Genomic DNA, 18,350 nt, shown 5'->3' on the forward strand with positions numbered 1-18,350 from the left:
TGACTTTGAAAAATGGTTTTTCATCCATTTCACTGGGTTAAATTTGAAAGAAAGCATTTTTCTAACACCTTTCACAATTTCTAGATGTTGTGAAACATTTTATAATAAATTAGGGGCTTGTTTAGCATACTGGACTAAATCGCTGGCTTTTAAAGCAGGCCAGCAGCACGGTTCAATTCCCGTACCAGCCTCACCGAACAGGCGCCGAAAGGTGGCGACTAGGGGCTTTTCACAGTAACTTCATCGAAGCCTACTCGTGAGAATAAGCCATTTTCATTTCAAGTATCATTATTTCTTTTGCAGTGTTGGTGCTGCCATCATCCATTGGGTCTCAAAAGTTGAAGTCCAATTCCTGGAAATGAACATATATTCTCAATTTACTGAGTTGGGTTTGAATTTAGTAATTTGGAAATGAGAGCCATTGGTCAACAAGCCAGTGCATTACTCTACTAAAATGCCAGATTTTGGATTAAATGTTGTACAGGGTCTCAGCTATCTTTCCGGGTGGTTCAGGTGTTCCTGAAGCAAACCAATATAGTCCAAATACCACTCAAAGTTTAAAAAACAGGTTTCTACTTGCTTGCCTCTGTGCAGACTCTTTGGACAGAGAACCTTTCAGGACCAAAGCTGAAACACCTCTATTCAGATTAAAAGCTGAGGAAGAACTAACTTGTCAGACAGACCTGGCTCCTTCCCTTAATTACATCATCTGTACACAAAGCATAAGGTGTTCTCTGTCTCCTCCCACAAGAAGTCCCGTGGCCCTATTTATCCAGGACCAAACACAGTACCCTCAAATTATCTACACCCCAGTTGTCCTTTAAACATAAACAATATGCCATTGGCAGAACGCCCCAACCTGCAAAATCAATGATTATTTCACTTTTAGGACCCCTTAATCTCAGCTTTCGCCAACATACTGTCTGTATGCACCTTAACCCAGATTTTAATGACATTACTTCAAAAAAAGACTATTTCTTGCGTTCATCACAAGACATTACTCAAATACCGGGATGTTCTGTTGACCAATATGTCTGCCTTAAAACCACCAAAAAATGATCAACTGCTTTACCATAGTATACTGGCTTTTGGTCCGGTATATTAGCTTTTGGTCCAGCAAGATATCAATTTTGGAACCCTTATCCTTGTGTTCAAATCCCTCTGCGATCTTACTCTTGCCTATTCAAGTAACCTCCTCCTGCCCTACATCTATACGCTTCTTCAATTCTGGACTCTTGCAAATACCCGATTTCTATCACTCCACCATTAGCAGTCATGTTTTCAGCTGACTCGGCCTTATTCTGCCTTGAGGTCGTCAATTCTCCTAGGCCGGATGGGATATGTCCCAGGTTACTGTGAGAGGCAAGAGAAAAATAGCTTGGGCATGAACAGATATCTTTGCTTCATCTTTGACCACAGACGAGGCTTCGGAGGACTGGGGAATAGCCAGGGTTGTCCCTTTGTTTAAGAAAGGAAGTAGGGGTTCCGGTGGCGTTTGCAAGCGGAGTGGCCGCATTAAGGATCGGCTCCTGCCACTCCGCAATGTTCCGGTCATTTTCAGGGGTTCCCCGGTGGTTTTTAAAAAAATTATTGCCTTTCGAAGTAGGCACGCCTCCCTCGCCCTTTCCAAGTGTCAAAGCTCCGTTCCACTGAGCCGGAGATTTCAAAGGGTTAGAGAGCAGAAACTGGTCCCGGTGAGTTCAGCGGAGCGACTGCACATGGAGGAGGATCGGGGATCGCGACTTTGTTCCCTAAGAAAGAACTTTAAAGTCGGTGGGCTCAAAGAGCACTGAGAGGATATTTTTTTCTCTCTCCTGAAATTTTTTTTAAAATCTTTGTTTTTTTTTAATTTAAAAAAAAAACTTTTTTCCCACCAAAATCCAGCAAAGGGCGAAAGACACATGAAAGGAATATGCCTGCAAATAACAATAAATCGGGAGGGCAGCGAGATGTGAGGAGCAACAGCGAAGGAAAAGTGCGGGAGCTGCGGACGCACAGGCAGAAGACCCCACGAGGCAGGAAGGAGGTTCAGGTGAACCAGGAAGGGGAGAAGCTGGCGTGCCGACCAGCGGAGCAGGAACAGGGTGTGGCGACCATCCCCCTCCCCGCACAAGGGCAAGAATGGAGAATCGTGCTGAAAAGTGAACTAAACGGCATAAAGGAGGCGATCAGGATGGAGCTCCACAAGGAGATGAAGGAGGTGCTTTCGGAGACGACAGACCAAATGCTGCGAACCATCGAAGGCCTGGGAAGAAAGGTGGAGGTGCAGGAGAAAACAATCATGGAGTTGGAAACGGCCACCTCGGACCAGAGCGACAGGATTGTAGCTCTGGAAACCGAGGTGAGAAGGTTGGTAACGACCCAGGGGAGCCTAAGTGGGAACGTGGAGGACCAGGAAAACAGGTCCAGACGGCAGAACGTCAGAATAGTGGGTCTGCCCGAGGGATGGAAGGCAGAGACCCAATGGGCTACATTGCCTAAATGCTAGACAAACTAGTGGGGAGGGAGGGCTTTCCAAAGCCCCCAGAAATGGACAGGGCGCTCAGGTCGCTTCGACCCAGGCCCAAAGCCAGGGAGCAGCCCAGAGCAATTATTGCGAAGCTGCACAGGTTCTAGAGTCGGGAAAAAATTCTAAGGTGGGTCCATCAGACAAAATAGTGCCTGTGGGAAGGGAAGAATATAAGGATGTACCAAGACATTGGGGCAGACCTGGCAAAGGATGGCCGAGTTCAACAGATGAAAATCAGCACTCTACAAAAGTGGGGTGCAATTTGGGATGTTATTCCTGGCCAGACTCTGGATAACATTCAAGGGAAAGGAATTGTATTTCAACACCCCGGCAGAGACTGGAGAGTTCGTTAAATCGAACAAATTGGGGGAGGAACAGCCGCAACCGCAAGGAAAACCACAGGGGCGGAGAAAAAAGAACCGGAACAAAGAGTGGAGGACAGAACGCAAACAGAAACAATAAGATCCTGAACTGTACACATTTTTTTCCTGTTTTACGCAGGACTGTACTGCCTCATTTTCAGGCTCGTCTCTTCCCTCAATGTGAGGAGGGGGAGCAGAGCAAGGGGAACGAGGGTGAGGTAAGAAGACAGGAGGGCGAGACAAGGGGTGGAAGGAGGAAGGGCCAGAGCTGGGAGGGGAGCTACCACACTAGCGATGACAGTCAGCATGGGAGGGCAGAAAGAAAGGAGGGCCACAGCGTGCCTCTCGGGGGAGAGGGGGCGCCTGGCACAAATGGGGGGGGGGGGGGGGGGGCGAGGGGGGGGGGGGGGGGAAACACAGGGAGGGACAGGGACTGGGGAGGGGGAGGAGCGCAGAACAAAAAAGAAGCAAAGAGAAGGTTGAGGCAGAGAAGCAGAACGGACACAGGCCTCGGCAAGCATGGAGATGGGTGAAGAACCAAGGTGCCGCCGCAAACAGCCACTCGGGAGGGCATCAGGGCAAAGGAACAGTGCAGGGTTGCATCCACGTGGCGTACACATAGCTGGCGGCCATGTTGGGTGCCCCCTGGACAAAGCGAAACCCTGGAGCACTGGGGCCCGACCTCATGGTGAGAGCGGTGAACATTTTGGACGGCCTCCTAAACCTTCAGCACGATTCTCGGCTGGGTCACTGTCTGTGCGGAGTCTGCACGTCCTCCCCGTGTGTGCGTGGGTTGCCTCCGGGTGCTCCGGTTTCCTCCCACAGTCCAAAGATGTGCGGGTTAGGTGGATTGGCCATGCTAAATTGCCCGTAGGGTTAAGTAAGGTTAAGGGGGGGGGGGGGTTGTTGGGTTACGGGTATAGGGTGGATACGTGGGTTTGAGTAGGGTGATCATTGCTCGGCACAACATTGAGGGCCGAAGGGCCTGTTCTGTGCTGTACTGTTCTATGTTCTAAAGGGAAACCCTGGAGTGTAGGGGCGCATCCACCAGTTAAATATGGATGACCCTGCAGGACCGTGTTGTCAGAAACCCCCCACCAGGATTGTCACCTAGAACGTAAGGGGACTCAACGATCCAGAGTCTTCGCCCACCCAAGAAGTCTAAAAGCAGACATAATCTACTTACAAGAGACGCACCTGAGAGAGAAGGACTGACTGCTGGTAAGGAAGGGCTGGGTGGGACAGATGTACCACTTGTGTTACGGGACGAGGGCTAGGGGGGTAGCAATACTAATTAACAAGAGGACGTGGCTTACAGAAACCAAAACCAAGACTGTTACGGACCCAGGGGGACGATACGTCGTGGTCAGCGGTGTCCTGGAAGGGGCACCAGTCATACTGGTAAATGTGTACGCTCCCAACTGTGATGACACAGAATTCATAAAGAAGAACATGGCAGAAATCACCGACATTGACACACATCAACTGATTATGGGGGCTGATTTTAACTGCGTTCTGGACCCACTGACTGACCGATCAAACCCCAGAACAGGGAAAAAGACTGGCGTAGCGAGGGGAGTAAGTAGCTTTTATTGAACAGGTGGGGGCGGTGGACCCATGGAGGTTCCTGCATCCAGGAGAAAAGGAATTCTCATACTTTTCACAAGTGCACAAGGTGTGCACCCATATTGACTTTGCAGTGGGGAAATCGGTGCTTCCAGGGATCATGGGAGCGGATTACTCGGCAATCGTTATCTCCGACCACACTCCACATTACATGGATGTGAGGTTGGAGACAGGCCATGCCCAGCGTCCCGCATGGAGGCTGGACACAGACCTGGCCGACAAGGCCTTCTGCCACAAAATATCATGGGCATAGTAACAACCAAAATGGGCAGCCTCACCCTCCACGTTTTGGAAGGCACTGAAGGCCGTGATTAGAGGAGAGGCGTAGCCTGCAAGGGAAGCAGAGATAGGGAAGAGAGGATGGCCAGGCAAAAACTGGTGGACTCCAGTTGGTAGTCGACAGAAAATACTCCAAGGCCCTGACTGTAGGAGCTGCTGGCGGAGAGGAAAAACTGCAAATGGACTTAAACCTATCCACTAGGAAAGCAGTGTACCAACTTCGCTAGACACGGGGGACCTTCTACGAACACGGAGATGAGGCTGGCCACCTATTGGCTCACCAGCTGAGAAAGCAGGCAGTCACGAGAGAAATAGCGCAGGTAAAGGGTAGCAGAGGCAGACTGATAACAGAACCAAAGGAGGTCATTCGGGCATTTAAGACCTTCTACCGGGCACTGTACACCTCCGAGCCCCGCAACAAGCATGCGGGGATGAAACAGTTCCTGGACAGACTGGAACTACCAGTTGTGGGGGAAGACAGACGGTAGGAGCTGGAAGCACCAATAGAATTGTAAGAAATCATGGAGAGCATCAGTTCCATGCAGGCGGGGATGGCACAGGGAACCCGACGGCTTCCCGGCAGATTTCTACAAAAAATGTACACCAGTCGTGGCCCCACACCCAAGGGACATTTTTGTCGATTCACTGGCAAGGGGCACTCTGCCCCTCACGCTAGCGCAGGCCACAATTTCACTGATGCCCAAAAACGATAAAGACCTACGGAATGTGGATCATACAGACCCATTTCACTGCTGAACGTGGATGTGAAAATACTCGCAAAGGTCCTGGCCAAAAGGCTGGAGGGTCCTCTGCGACCAGAGGTGGTCGCAGAGGACCAAACGGGCTTTGTCAAGGGTAGGCAGCTCAAAGCGAACATCAGGCGGATGCTGAACGTAATAATGACTCCTCCCAGTGAGAGAGCACCAGAGGTGATCATATCCCTGGACGCAGAAAAGGCCTTCGACAGAGTCGAATGGAACTACCTCCTCGAGGTACTGGAACGGTGTGGGCTAGGAACGGGGTTCACTGCCTGGATGAGGCTCCTGTATAACAGTCCCAAAGCGAGTATCCAAACTAACACCACCAGCTCTGAATACTTCCAGCTACAGAGAGGAATAAGACAGGGCTGCCCCCTGTCCCCACTCTTGTTCGCGCTAGCGATCGAACCCCGAGCAATAGCACTGCGGGACGCGAAAAGCTGGAAGGGAATCCGGAGAGGAGATAGAGAGAACAGAGTTTCCCCTCTATGCAGATAACCTGCTCCTCTATGTCTCGGAGCCACAGGAGGGACTGAAGGCAATACAGCAAAGCCTGAGTTTGGAACCTTTTCAGGCTACAAACTTAACCTGGGCAAAAGTGAGGCATTCCCAGTGAACTCAAATGTGGGGGGACAGCTGGAAGGGCTCCCGTTTAAACCGGACCAGAACAGATTCTGTTACCTGGGGATCCAGATAGTCAGAGACTTGACACAGATCCACAAATGGAACGTGGCCAGCCTTGTGGAGGAAATAAAAAAGGACCTTCAAAGGTGGGGCTCGCTCCCCCTCTCCCTGGTGGGGAGAGTGCAGACGATCAAGATGAATGTACTGCCAAGGTTCCTGTTCCTGTTTGGATCCATACCGATCTTCATCCTCAAGGCTTTTTTCCAAAATGTAAACCGTCTAATCATGGCATTTGTGTGTGTGTGGCTTTACCAAACCTACAAAACTACCACTAGGCAGCAACAGCTGCCCAGCACAGATTAGGTACAAATGGAGGAGGCCTCCTGTAAAGCAACAACCCTCCGGGCCCTGGCTACAAAAGCACTCCCACCCCCCAACAAGATATACAACGAGCCCAGTGGTAGCGGAGGTGGAAAATAAATGTGAGCGATGCCAGAGGGGCCTAGCGAAACACACCCACATGTTCTGGGCTTGTCCCAAACAAGCTGGGTTCTGGACAGCCTTCTGCAAGGCAATGTCCAAGGTTGTGGGAGTGAGGATGAAGCCATGCCCGATAGTGGCAAACTTCACGGTATCAGAGCAGCCAGAACTACACATGGAAAGAGGGGCTAACACCCTTGCTGTCGCTTTCCTAATCGCACGTCCGAGAATCCTGCTCAGCTGGCGATCAACAGCACCATCACGCACAGTAGCAGGCTGGCTCGCTGACCTCTCGGACTTTCTCCACCTGGGAATTCATCCGAGGGTCGGAGGAAGGCTTCCTGGATACTTGGGAGCAATTTATTGGCCTGTTTCAGAACCTGTTTGAGGCCAGCAACGAGGAGTAAATTAATAAAAAACCAAGATAGATGAGGAACCAAAGGATTGCGCAACCCGGGGGGAGTAGGGAGAGAAGACGGAGGAAGGTGGGGAAGCCACAAACGAAGAGAAGAGGAGGGAACTTTCCCGGAAAATAAAAGCAAAACATAGCCCGGCGGGGGGGGGGAAGCATCCTCCAGAGGGATGTACAATGCATACAAAGTCAATTCCATGAAAGACAAAATAAACCTCTCTACAATAAAGTAACAACGTGGGGAAGAAAAGTGTGATATATATAGAACAGTACAGCACAGAACAAGCCCATCGGCCCTCAATGTTGTGCCGAGCCATGATCACCCTACTCAAACCCACGTATCCACCCTATACCCGTAACCCAACAACCCCCCCCCTTAACCTTACTTTTATTAGGACACTACGGGCAATTTAGCATGGCCAATCCACCTAACCCGCACATCTTTGGACTGTGGGAGGAAACCGGAGCACCCGGAGGAAACCCACGCACACAGGGGGAGGACGTGCAGACTCCACACAGACAGTGACCCAGCTGGGAATCGAACCTGGGACCCTGGAGCTGTGAAGCATTTATGCTAACCACCATGCTACCCTGCTGCCCCATATAATATATATAGAATAATTTATTATTCTGGCTTAATATTTCTGCGACTTTGTGGTCAAAGTTTGTTTTAGACTATGTGAGAGCGCTTAAAAGGCACTATGTAAATACCAAGTTGCCATTTACATAATTTATTGCGCCCTTAAGTAATTGTCTGAAGTGCATTGAGATGTTTTACAAAACATAAATTTCCCCCCGCACTCGAGGAAAAAGTGTGAATACCTGAAGTTGACTTGCAATTTGACATGAAGTTTGATTCACCACTTGTCAGATCATTTGGGCACTTTGTACCTACATCTACAGCTGAAGGCAGGAGAACTGTGTGTTTACTTTCAGCTTTAGCTTTTATGCACAAGTATCTTGAGAATTGTATTTTCAATCTGTTGGTTCCTAAAATTATTTTGAATTATTTCTCATGTTAGTATTCATATAAACAATTATCATTTACATTTTTCTACATTGCTGCCATTTTATTCAGATTTTGGATGCTAATATTGGGGAAAAGTGGCTGAGGACTAATATTTTTATGCGAGTACAAATATCTTGGCACTTTCATATTGTCTGCATCAGAACTCTGTAACCCTCATTTAATTTTTTAAAGGCAAATCTAATGAGGCAACATGTTTAGCCAATCCAAAAGTAGCATTTAATGGGATGTGGATGTTAAAGAATGTCCTGTTTTCCCTATTGGCTATGTCATTTACCATGAGATGGATATATAAGTGTGATTATTTAAGCCTGGAATTGCACAAAATCATACACTTGATTTCATTTTTGAACTACCTGGAGGGTAGTTGAGCCATACAGATTTGTGTAGCTGTTCTTGGAGCAATAAACTGTATTGTGTTTTATTTCATATTAACGGTTTAATAGTCTAAGACAATAGCAAATTTTTTCAGTTGCCTGGACACTCCTAACTTTGCCACCTATTTGGTATCAATTGAATGTCTACATTGTTTAGATTTTTATGGCCAAAAAGATGTGTACCGGGCAGTTAAGGTTAGAGGAAAATGTAACCTGGTCAAAAACATTAACATGTGCAGAGTCCACCTCTGCTGTTTCTATTAGTTAGAATCTTGTTGTAATAAAGTTAGAAAATAAAGATTCGATTGAGTCTGCCTTTGAAGTCCATTGTTCGCGCATTCTATGTTTCTGTTGTTTGTTCTGTGGACTATCGTGCATTGTAAACATGCAAAATGCAATTTCTGTGCTTGTACACATGGATTTTTAAAAATGTTGAAGTAGCCCAGGGTGTGGTACATATGCACTGCAGAATGGGGAGAATTGAGAGCACTGTTATGGCATCAGATTACTGAAGGAAATTTGCAGTCAATTTCTAGATTAGACCAATGGCAACCTGGGCTTGATTGAATGATATATGGGAAATACATTTTTTTGAAAAAGAAAGCTTTGTAGATTGTATCAACAATTTAAACCATGTTGTACTTTTTGTTAAAAATTGCTCTTAATACAAATTCCATCTAGATTTTGCGAGAACGCTTCTAAAACTGTAATGAACAACACCAGTTTCATTGGCATTTTGATATGAAAATTTCATAGATAGAATTTCATAGAATTTACAGTGCTGAAGGAGACCTGGGACCCTGAAGCGGTGAAGCAACTGTGCTAACCACTGTGCTACCATGACGCCCAGAAATATTCTTGAATTCTGGGCACAACGTGAATTTTGCTGTGGTTCAGTTTTATTTTCAGATGGCAACTGATAGGTTTTCCATGGATAGTTGAGCCATGTAGATCAAGAAGGCCTTTGGTTTGATTTCTAATCCATGTTGGAATTAGCTGACTCCAGCCATGTGGTAACGGTGTTTTAATTTGCCTCTTGAGTCCAAAGGTCAAAGGGACAATCTTTACCTGCTTCTGATTTCTATCCGATAGCCCTGATGTAGAAGTTCATTTGAATAGATATTGGACAAAAGCAAGGTAAAGTTCAGTTATGATGTAGGGAACAACCCAAAAGCTTCTGTGGAATTGATGGTGCGTGCTCCCATGGAACGACGTCTTAAAGAAGTCCATGCCTGTAAGGATGATGGATTAGGGACAATGTTGGTAGAAAAAGGAGTGAGCAAAGGAATCTGGTTACATTAATTCTCTGAATATCTTCAAATATAGCTTCAACTCAAGCCTGTTATTGTGCAACAGGAAAAAGTGGATTTTAAAAATTGAGGCAATAATTGTCAGCTTAAAATGACAGTCCTAGATAATTCATCCGGACTACTGCTTTATAATTCACAGGAGTGTACGTTGTCCTAGTTTTGCTTTTTATCCAGAGAGGACAAAGCTGTACAGTGACAGGATTGCATCTGTGTATTTGTGTTTGTAATGGGACATGGGTCATCATTTTCCATTGTCACAAGGTAGAACTGTGGGAAACCTACTGAGGTATCTATCATTCTCCCAGTACCCTACAACACAATGACCAAACATCATATTCTGTCCCTTTTTATCTCTTTCCCTCCATTATTTATTATTTCTTCCATTTCGCTTTTCTGGAATCACCGGAGGCAATGAGGGTCCTCGTGATAGATATACATACAAACTCTTGTTCCAGTTACCATTCTGTAGTGATCAATTAACTTCTGACAGAATAACATTTATAATCCCCCTTGCTTAGCTCTTTGAGTAATTGTATTGCTAGGCATGCAAGACTGCTCTTAAAAGCATTGTCTTGACAGTGTTGCCTTGCATCTGGCAATATGATTTGTAAATCCGTGTTCGTGCCTTTGTTTTTATGACAGATCCAGCACTGCCACCAGCAGAAATTTATCTACCTCTCCAAAATCCTCGACTAGCTGCAACTCCTACTTGTCCTCCCCTTCTACAGTCTCTAACGGTGAGAGCAACAACTCCAGCAACTCCAGCTACATATTAAACAGCTCCAGCTCCACCAGGGGGTGAGTGTGTCTGCATGGTGGAAAGACATTGCCTTAAATGGCTCAATCAGTTTTTAATTCAAACTAAAAAATGTGACCCGGTGGCTTTAATTTCAAAGTCTTTCTTCACTCACACCTAACCCTATATTTTCTCTTTTCTGTTCATTTATCCTATCCTTCTGCCTCACACAATTTCACATAAGGATCTTGGCTGTATAAGGGTCCAGTATAACCGCAGATTGAGGACCCTGTTGTGTCTGCACATTTGACCGACATAAAGTTAAATCATAAACTTTTGCAAAATAGAAATGTACATTTTATTAAATCGGTGTTCTCCCTCGCCATCAAAAGCAATTGTGGCAGTATCTTGAAATTTACTAAATTCCTTGATGTAAACATCCTGAGAAATTTTGATTTCTCTGTAGCATGGTCTCTTTATATCTGACAAGCAGTTGACCAATTGCTGCTGCAGTGCAATGACAAATGAAGATATAATTTTGTTATTCCCCGATAATCGTGATATAGCTCTTGGAAGCTTGCCAGTTTTGTAAAGCTGTTGTTTCTTACCTCAATTTTTCTGTTATGAAGAAAATAATTATTTGGGGTCTGTATTTTTAACATTGCTGAAATAAAAGTTGTGAGCATGCTGCAATAATGAATCTAGTTTATGTTCACTATTTCAACAAACCTCAAACTCGAGTGTGTTCTTTCTAATGTTTTCAGATGAATGTTTGTCATACCATTCACTTTGAACTGGTTAAAAGTAGCATTGAAAAATTCCATTGCATGGCCTTATTGTTTTGTCTGGTTCCCTTGATACTGTAGATGTGCTCAGCTAACTTACTGTGTTTAAATTGTCGTTTGGTAATCAGAGTTGCTGAAAAAGGCATTTTGTCAAAGCTTTTCATCTTTCACTCAGGACAGTCACAAGAAAAACAATGTCAGCAGAAACAATAACTTTATGCTGTATGAGAAGAGTGTGCTGATTGGTTGAAAAGTGGACTCTGATTGATGGAGACATTGCCATGGAGAATGCACCAGATAATGGTGACTGACAGTTAACGGCCAAGCATTGTTTGAGAATTTAAACCATGTGGCTTGACTCTGATTGGCCACGGCAATGCCCTGAGGAATAAACCAACAAATAGCTGTCACTGATATTGTTTAACTGTGTACATGTACTTTCTGTCTGCAAACGACAGGGCTTTGTGTATTAATATACTTAGCTTCCAGGACACGCGCATGCACCACACTGCAATCCCAACAGCGTTTAATCTTAAATTGGTTGTAAACCTACTTTTTAGCATATTGAGGATCATTTGACAAATATTGTCCAATCGTGGAATCACGGCAAATGGTGAAAACTACATATATTAATACACAAGGCCCTGTTCTTTTCAGACAGAAAGAACATGTACACAAAGCTAAGCCAAATCAGTGATAGCCATTTGCTGGTTCATTTGAGGGCAATGCCATGACTAATCAGAGTCGAGCTGCCTGGTTTAAATTTTCAAATAACGCCTGGCAGTTAACTGTCAGTCACCATTAACTGGTGCATTCTCCATGGGGCAATCAGAGTCCACTTGCTAACCAACCTGCGCACTCTTCTCATCCAATTTAAAGTTGTTGTTTTCCCTGATGTTGGTGTTCTTGCGCTTGTCCGGATGAGCGCAAGACAAAAAGCTTTGACATATCTTTTACAGTGTTTTGTATTTGTAGGGAAAACCTACAAGAAAAGATAAAAGTGTCTCATGACTGTGAAGACTGGTTGACTTGTTCAGCATTTTGGGTTGCAATTCAGTTTTTACTTGCTGCCATTGTGGTGCACTGTAATTTTGATGTCGAATGATGCTGTTTTGTATGGTTGTCCTAAGTACCACATAATTTTGCTGACAATTTTACACAGTTTGATTTGTTATGTGGTCATTGCCTGGTCTAGCCATTTTCTTAAATTTGCACATTTCATATGTTCTAGGTAGAATATATAAACTTATTTCCAATTGCCATGAATTTAGTTGATATTGTGTTTGTTTTTTCAGAATGAGTGGGTATGGATCTTCATACAATAGTTCTTATAATTATAGAGAATCTCATTCACCAAGCCAAGCAGGTCTCTGTGGCCTAAGTAACCTTGGTAATACGTGCTTCATGAACTCAGCATTGCAGGTAAGACTTCACAAATATTCGAAGTTCTCATCCTGCTTCGATACATAGTCGCTGGCTCTTAAATTGTATTCTTTTTTTCCCCCTTTTTTTAAAATTTAGAGTACCCAATTATTTTTTCCAATTAAGGGGCAATTCAGAGTGTTCAGTCTACCTATCCTTCACATCTTTGGGTTGTGGGGGCGAAACCCACGCAGACACAGGGAGAATGTGCAAACTCCACACGGACAGTGACCCAGGGCCGGGATTCGAACCCGGGTCCTCAGCGCCGTAGGCAGCAATGCTAACCACTGTGCCACCGTGCTGCCCCTTAAATTACATTCTTGCTCCCTAATAATCTTATAATAGTAATTTCATAGGTACAGATTTGAACACGGTTTAAGAGCATTCTCCATTTCTGATCTCTCTTTTAGTGTTTGAGTAATACTGGTCCATTGACTGATTACTTCCTGCAAGGAAAGTATGAAGAAGAGCTAAATCGGGAAAACCCTTTGGGAATGAGGGGAGAAATTGCTGAAGCCTATGCTGATCTTATCAAACAGATGTGGTCGGGGAGAAGCTCTTACGTGGCGCCACGGATTTTCAAAGTAAGTCCTGTTAGATTATTTTGAACTACTTGGCTGCTAATGATCATTGAAGCTTATATTTTAATACTAGTCTAAGGTCAGCACCTCAAAGATGGGATGAGTTTAAAATCTACAATTTCAGTGGCATCTTCTGTTTTATATCAGCAACGTTTTGTCCCCATATCTTTTACCCATCCACAGTTTGAAGCGGATTTACATACTTGTAATCTGTTCATTAGATTTAATGTTTGTGCTATGCTGTATCTTTCATCCAAATACTGAGTGTGCAAGTGGGTCTTTGTAAATAACTTCACTAACAAATTTGTTCATCAATACTTTTATAAAATATGTTTCAGCAGCTTCTCAAATGTAATTTCCATATAACACAAATAATTACCATATAATTCCCAAAATAAGAATGCCTTCTGGTTGTGTATCTGTCCATCTAACAAAAGGAAGACTTGTTGCGTTGTGTTTCTACCAGTTTATATGCTATATCAAACTTGTGGAAAGGCAATCCATGCAGGCCACCACCTTTATTGCCTCAGTTCCTATTTTTAACATCATGGGAATTAAAACCAGCGTTTGGATTTATATATCTCCTCTTTTATCAAATCACATTTATTGCACAACTTTCTGATTAAGGAGGCTCTCTCAAATTAAAGAGTGTTTTGTTTTTGAATATGAAGAATTATCTTGGTGACAAACAACTTTGTAATGGGAGAAAGCAGTTCTGTCAGGAAAAATAAAGAGAAGTTAAATGAACAAACCAATCTAATCTAAGATTAGAAGCTACAATTAATGAAAGGAAACAAATGCGTTGTAATTAAAAGTTTTTCTAAAATTTGTTTTTTTTTCAAAATTTTTCAAGCCACTACAAAAAGAAAAACAACAAAAAGAAAACATAACAGTAAAACAGAAAACAACTTAACCATTTACCAATTTAACAAAGTACGGTGGGGTATTTGCCCTTTACAAATGAAATCCATCCACCGCCCAAGCCACACCCCCTCCCCTTCCTCTCTCTCTCTCTCTCTTCCCCCCCCCCCCCCCCCCCCCCCACTTTGCTGCTGCTGCTGACCTCAACCTAACGTTCCGCGAGAAAGTCAAGGAACAGTTGCCACCGCCTGGAGAACCCCTGCAAGGAACCTCGCAAGGCAAACATTATCCTCTCTAACCTGAAACCCCGCCATGTCACTGACCCAAGCCTTTACGCTTGGGAAATTTGCGTCCCTCCACATTAACAAGAGCTTTCTCCGGGCTACCAAGAAGGCAAAGGCCTCTTTCAACTCCTGCACTCCCAGATCATCTGATACCTTGAATATCGCTATCCCCCAGCTCGGTTTTACCCGAGTGTCCAAGACCTTGGACATAGCCCTTGCGAAGCCTTTCCAAAATCCTCTAAGTGCCGGGCATGCCCAGAACATATGGACACGATTTGCTGGGCTCCCTGAGTGCCTCACACACCTGTCCTCCACCCCAAAGAACTTACTCATTCTCGCCACTGTCATATGTGCCAGGTGCACCACCTTAAACTGAATCAGGCTAAGCCTGCGCAAGATGAGGAGGAGTTGACCCTGTCCAGGGCGTCGGCCCACAGGCCCTCACCCAGCTCCTCCTCCCACTTGCCGTTCAGTTCCTCCACCGAGGCCTCCTGCAACTCATGATATATTTCCGATATCTTGCCATCCCCTACCCACACGCCCGAGAACACCCTGTCCTGTACCCTCAGAGCAGGCAGCAGCGGGAACTCCCCCACCTGCTTTTTCACGAACGCCCGAACCTGCATGTACCTAAAGGTGTTCCCCGGGGGTAGCCCAAATTTCTATTCCAACGCCCTCAGACTAGCAAAAGTTCCATCAATGAACAAGTCCCCCATCCTTTTGATACCCGCCCTGTGCCAACTTAGGAGCCCCCGTCTATTCTACTGGGAACTAACCTGTGATTATTCCGTATCGGGGCCCAGACTGAAGCCCCTACCTCCCCCCTGTGCCGTCTCCACTGCCCCCAGGTCCTCAATGTCGCCCTCCTCCTCCTCCCCCCCCCCCCGACTGCGCTCCAAGAACACACAAATCCCACAATAATTCTATTTACTCGCTTGACAAAGGACTTGGAGATGAGAATGGGGAGGCACTGGAAGACAAACAAGAACCTGGGTCATCTTTGCGGACTGCACCCTGCCCGCCAGGGAAAGCGGTAGCATGTCCCACTTCTTAAAGTCCCCCTCCATCTGATCCATCAGCCGCGCTAAATTGAGCTTGTGCAGGGCACCCCAGCTCTTAGCCACCTGAATGGCAAGTAGCGAAAGCTACTCTCCACCATCTTAAGCGGTAGCTCTTGCAGTCTCTTTTCCTGGCCCCTCGCCTGTATCACAAAGAGCTCACTTTTTCCAACATTCAGCTTATACCCCGAAAAGTCTCCAAAATCCCTAAGAATCTGCATGACCTCCCCCAGCCCCTCCACCGGATCCGCAATATACAGGAGCAGGTCATCCTCATAGAGTGAAAGACGATGCTCCTCCTCTCTTCTTCCTCCCCCCCCCCCCCCCCCCCCCCCCCGAACCAGCCCCCTCTAGTTTCTGGACTCCCTCAACGCCATGGCCAGCTGCTCAATTGCCAGGGCAAACAGCAGGGGGCACCCCTGCCTCGTCCCTCGGTGTAATCTGAAGTACCCCGACCGCAGCCGGTTTGTCGACACACTCGTTACTGGGGCCCAATACAACAATTTGACCCATCCTATAAATTCCTCTCCAAACCCAAATCTGCCTAACACTTCCCACAGGTACTCCCACTCCACCCGATCGAAGGCTTTCTCCGTGTCCATTGCTGCTACCACTTCTACATCCCCCCCCTTCCGAGGGCATCATGATCACATTCAGGAACCTCCGCACATTCGTATTCAACTGCCTGCCCTTCACCAACCCTGCCTGATCCTCATTAATCACTTTCGGGACACAGTCCTCAATCCTCGTGACCAAAATCTTGGCCGACTGCTTAGCATCCACGTTAAGGAACAAAATTGACCTATAGGAGCCACATTGCAACGGGCCCTTGTCGCGCTTAAGGATAAGCGAGAACAGAGCCTGCGACATCGTTGGGGGAAGGGTTCCCTTTTCCTTAGCCTCATTGAAAGTCCTCAACAACAGCAACTCCAAGAATTTCCTATAAAACTCTACAGGATACCCATCCGGTCCCGGGGCCTTGCCCGCCTGTGTGCCCTCTTGCCCCTTAACCAGTTCCTCCATCTCGATCGGGGCCCCCAATCCCTCTACTCGTCCCTCCTCCACCTGTGGAAACCTCAGTTGGTCAGGAACTGCCTCATCCCCCCCCCCCCCCCCATCCTGGGGGCTCTGACTCGTACAGTTTGCCATAAAAGCCCTTGAAGACCTTGTTATTCCTTGCCGAACTCAGCAGCGTGTTACCCCCCCCCCCCGTCTCTAATTCCCCAATCTCCTTGGCCGCCTCTCTCTTCCACAGCTGATACGCCAGAATCCTACTTGCCTTCTCCCCATACTCGTACACTGCTCCCTGTACCTTCCTCAACTGAGCCTCAGCCTTCCCCGTGGTAAGCAAGTCAAACTCCGCCTGCAGGCTCCGACGCTCCTTCAGCAACCCCTCCTCGGGGGATTCCGCATACCTCCTGTCCACCCTGAGTATCTCCCCCACCAATCTCTCCCTCTCCATCCTATCTCTCTTCCCTCTGTGGGCCCTGACCGAGATTAGCTTCCCTCTGACAACTGCCTTCAGCGCCACCCAGACCACACTCATCGGAACCTCCCCATTATCATTGGTTTCCACATAGCTTTGGATACACCTCCGGATCCACCCATAGACCTCCTCGTCCGCCAGTAGTCCCACGTCCATTCTCCACAGAGGGCGTTGGCCTCTCTCCTCCCTCAGCCCCAACTCCACCCAGTGCGGGGCATGGTCCGAGATGGCAATGGCCGAATACTCTACCCCTCCACTCTCGGAACTAGCGCCCTACTTAACACGAAAAAATAAATCCGCGAGTATGCCTTGTGCACGTGGGAGAAGAAGGAAAACTCCTTCGCCCTTGGCCTGGTAAATCTCCACGGGTCCACTCCCCTCCCCCCATCTGGTCCATGAACCCCCTCAGGACCTTGGCCATTGCCGGCCTCTTACCCGATCTCAACCTAGACCGATCCAGGACCGTATTAAAGTCCCCCCCCACCCCCCCCATTACCAAACTGCATGACTCCAGATCCGGAATCCTAAACATCTGCTTCATGAACCCTGCGTTGTCCCAGTTCAGAGCATACACATTCACTAGCACTACCTGGGCTCCCTGCAACCTGCCACTCAGCATATCATATCGACCCCCTTTATCCGCCACAATACACGCTGCTTCAAATGCCACCGCTTCTCACTAATATTGCAACCCCCCTGTTCTTCGCATCCAGCCCTGAGTGGAAAACCTGCCCCACCCATTCTTTCCTCAGCCTGGTTTGATCCGCGATCTTCGGGTGTGTTTCTTGTAGCATGGCAACGTCTGCCTTTTGCCCTTTAAGTGCGAAAACACACGGGCCCTCTTGACCGACCCATTCAGGCATCTCGCGTTCCACGTGATCAGTCTGATCGGGGGGCTCCCCCCCCCCCCCCCCCCCCCCCCCCCCCGCTGACTATCCATCTCCTTTTTTAGGCCAGCCACGTACCCACACTCTCCAGCCCCCCAGGCGGAGGTCCCCGCCCGACTCTCCCCTTTAACATCAGTTCCCTCCCAGTCAGCACAGCAGCATCACAGCCCCCCCCCCCCTTAAGCCCCCCCTCCCCCAAACAAGCATCCACTTAATCCCCCCACACCCCATGCGAACAGAGAGAGAAAAACATAGAACATAGAACAGTACAGCACAGAACAGGCCCTTCGGCCCTCGATGTTGTGCCGAGCAATGATCACCCTACTTAACCCACGTAACCGGGATACCCGTAACCCAACAATCCCCCCATTAACCTTACACTACGGGCAATTTAGCATGGCCAGTCCACCTAACCCGCACATCTTTGGACTGTGGGAGGAAACCGGAGCACCCGGAGGAAACCCACGCACACACGGGGAGGACGTG

General features: G+C 47.0%; 1 protein-coding gene across 4 annotated transcripts in view; it reads left to right on the plus strand.

Moving 5' to 3' along the window:
* usp4 (ubiquitin specific peptidase 4 (proto-oncogene)) overlaps positions 1-18,350 on the plus strand; it is a 97,975-nt gene that overhangs the window by 30,639 nt on the left and 48,986 nt on the right. For 2 of the 4 annotated variants that reach the window (XR_005462388.1, XM_038812306.1), the window contains exons 7-10: positions 1,885-2,349; positions 10,407-10,562; positions 12,581-12,707; positions 13,118-13,291. Coding sequence is in view for 3 of the 4 variants with exons in the window: in XM_038812306.1 (XP_038668234.1) it covers positions 1,885-2,349; positions 10,407-10,562; positions 12,581-12,707; positions 13,118-13,291 (922 nt within the window). In the remaining variant the exon portion in view is untranslated. The remainder of the gene's footprint in view (positions 1-1,884; positions 2,350-10,406; positions 10,563-12,580; positions 12,708-13,117; positions 13,292-18,350) is intronic. The other 2 variants (XM_038812307.1, XM_038812308.1) reach the window with 2 other exon arrangements.

The sequence above is a fragment of the Scyliorhinus canicula genome, chromosome 11, assembly GCF_902713615.1.
Source record: "Scyliorhinus canicula chromosome 11, sScyCan1.1, whole genome shotgun sequence".
Classification (NCBI taxonomy): domain Eukaryota; kingdom Metazoa; phylum Chordata; class Chondrichthyes; order Carcharhiniformes; family Scyliorhinidae; genus Scyliorhinus; species Scyliorhinus canicula.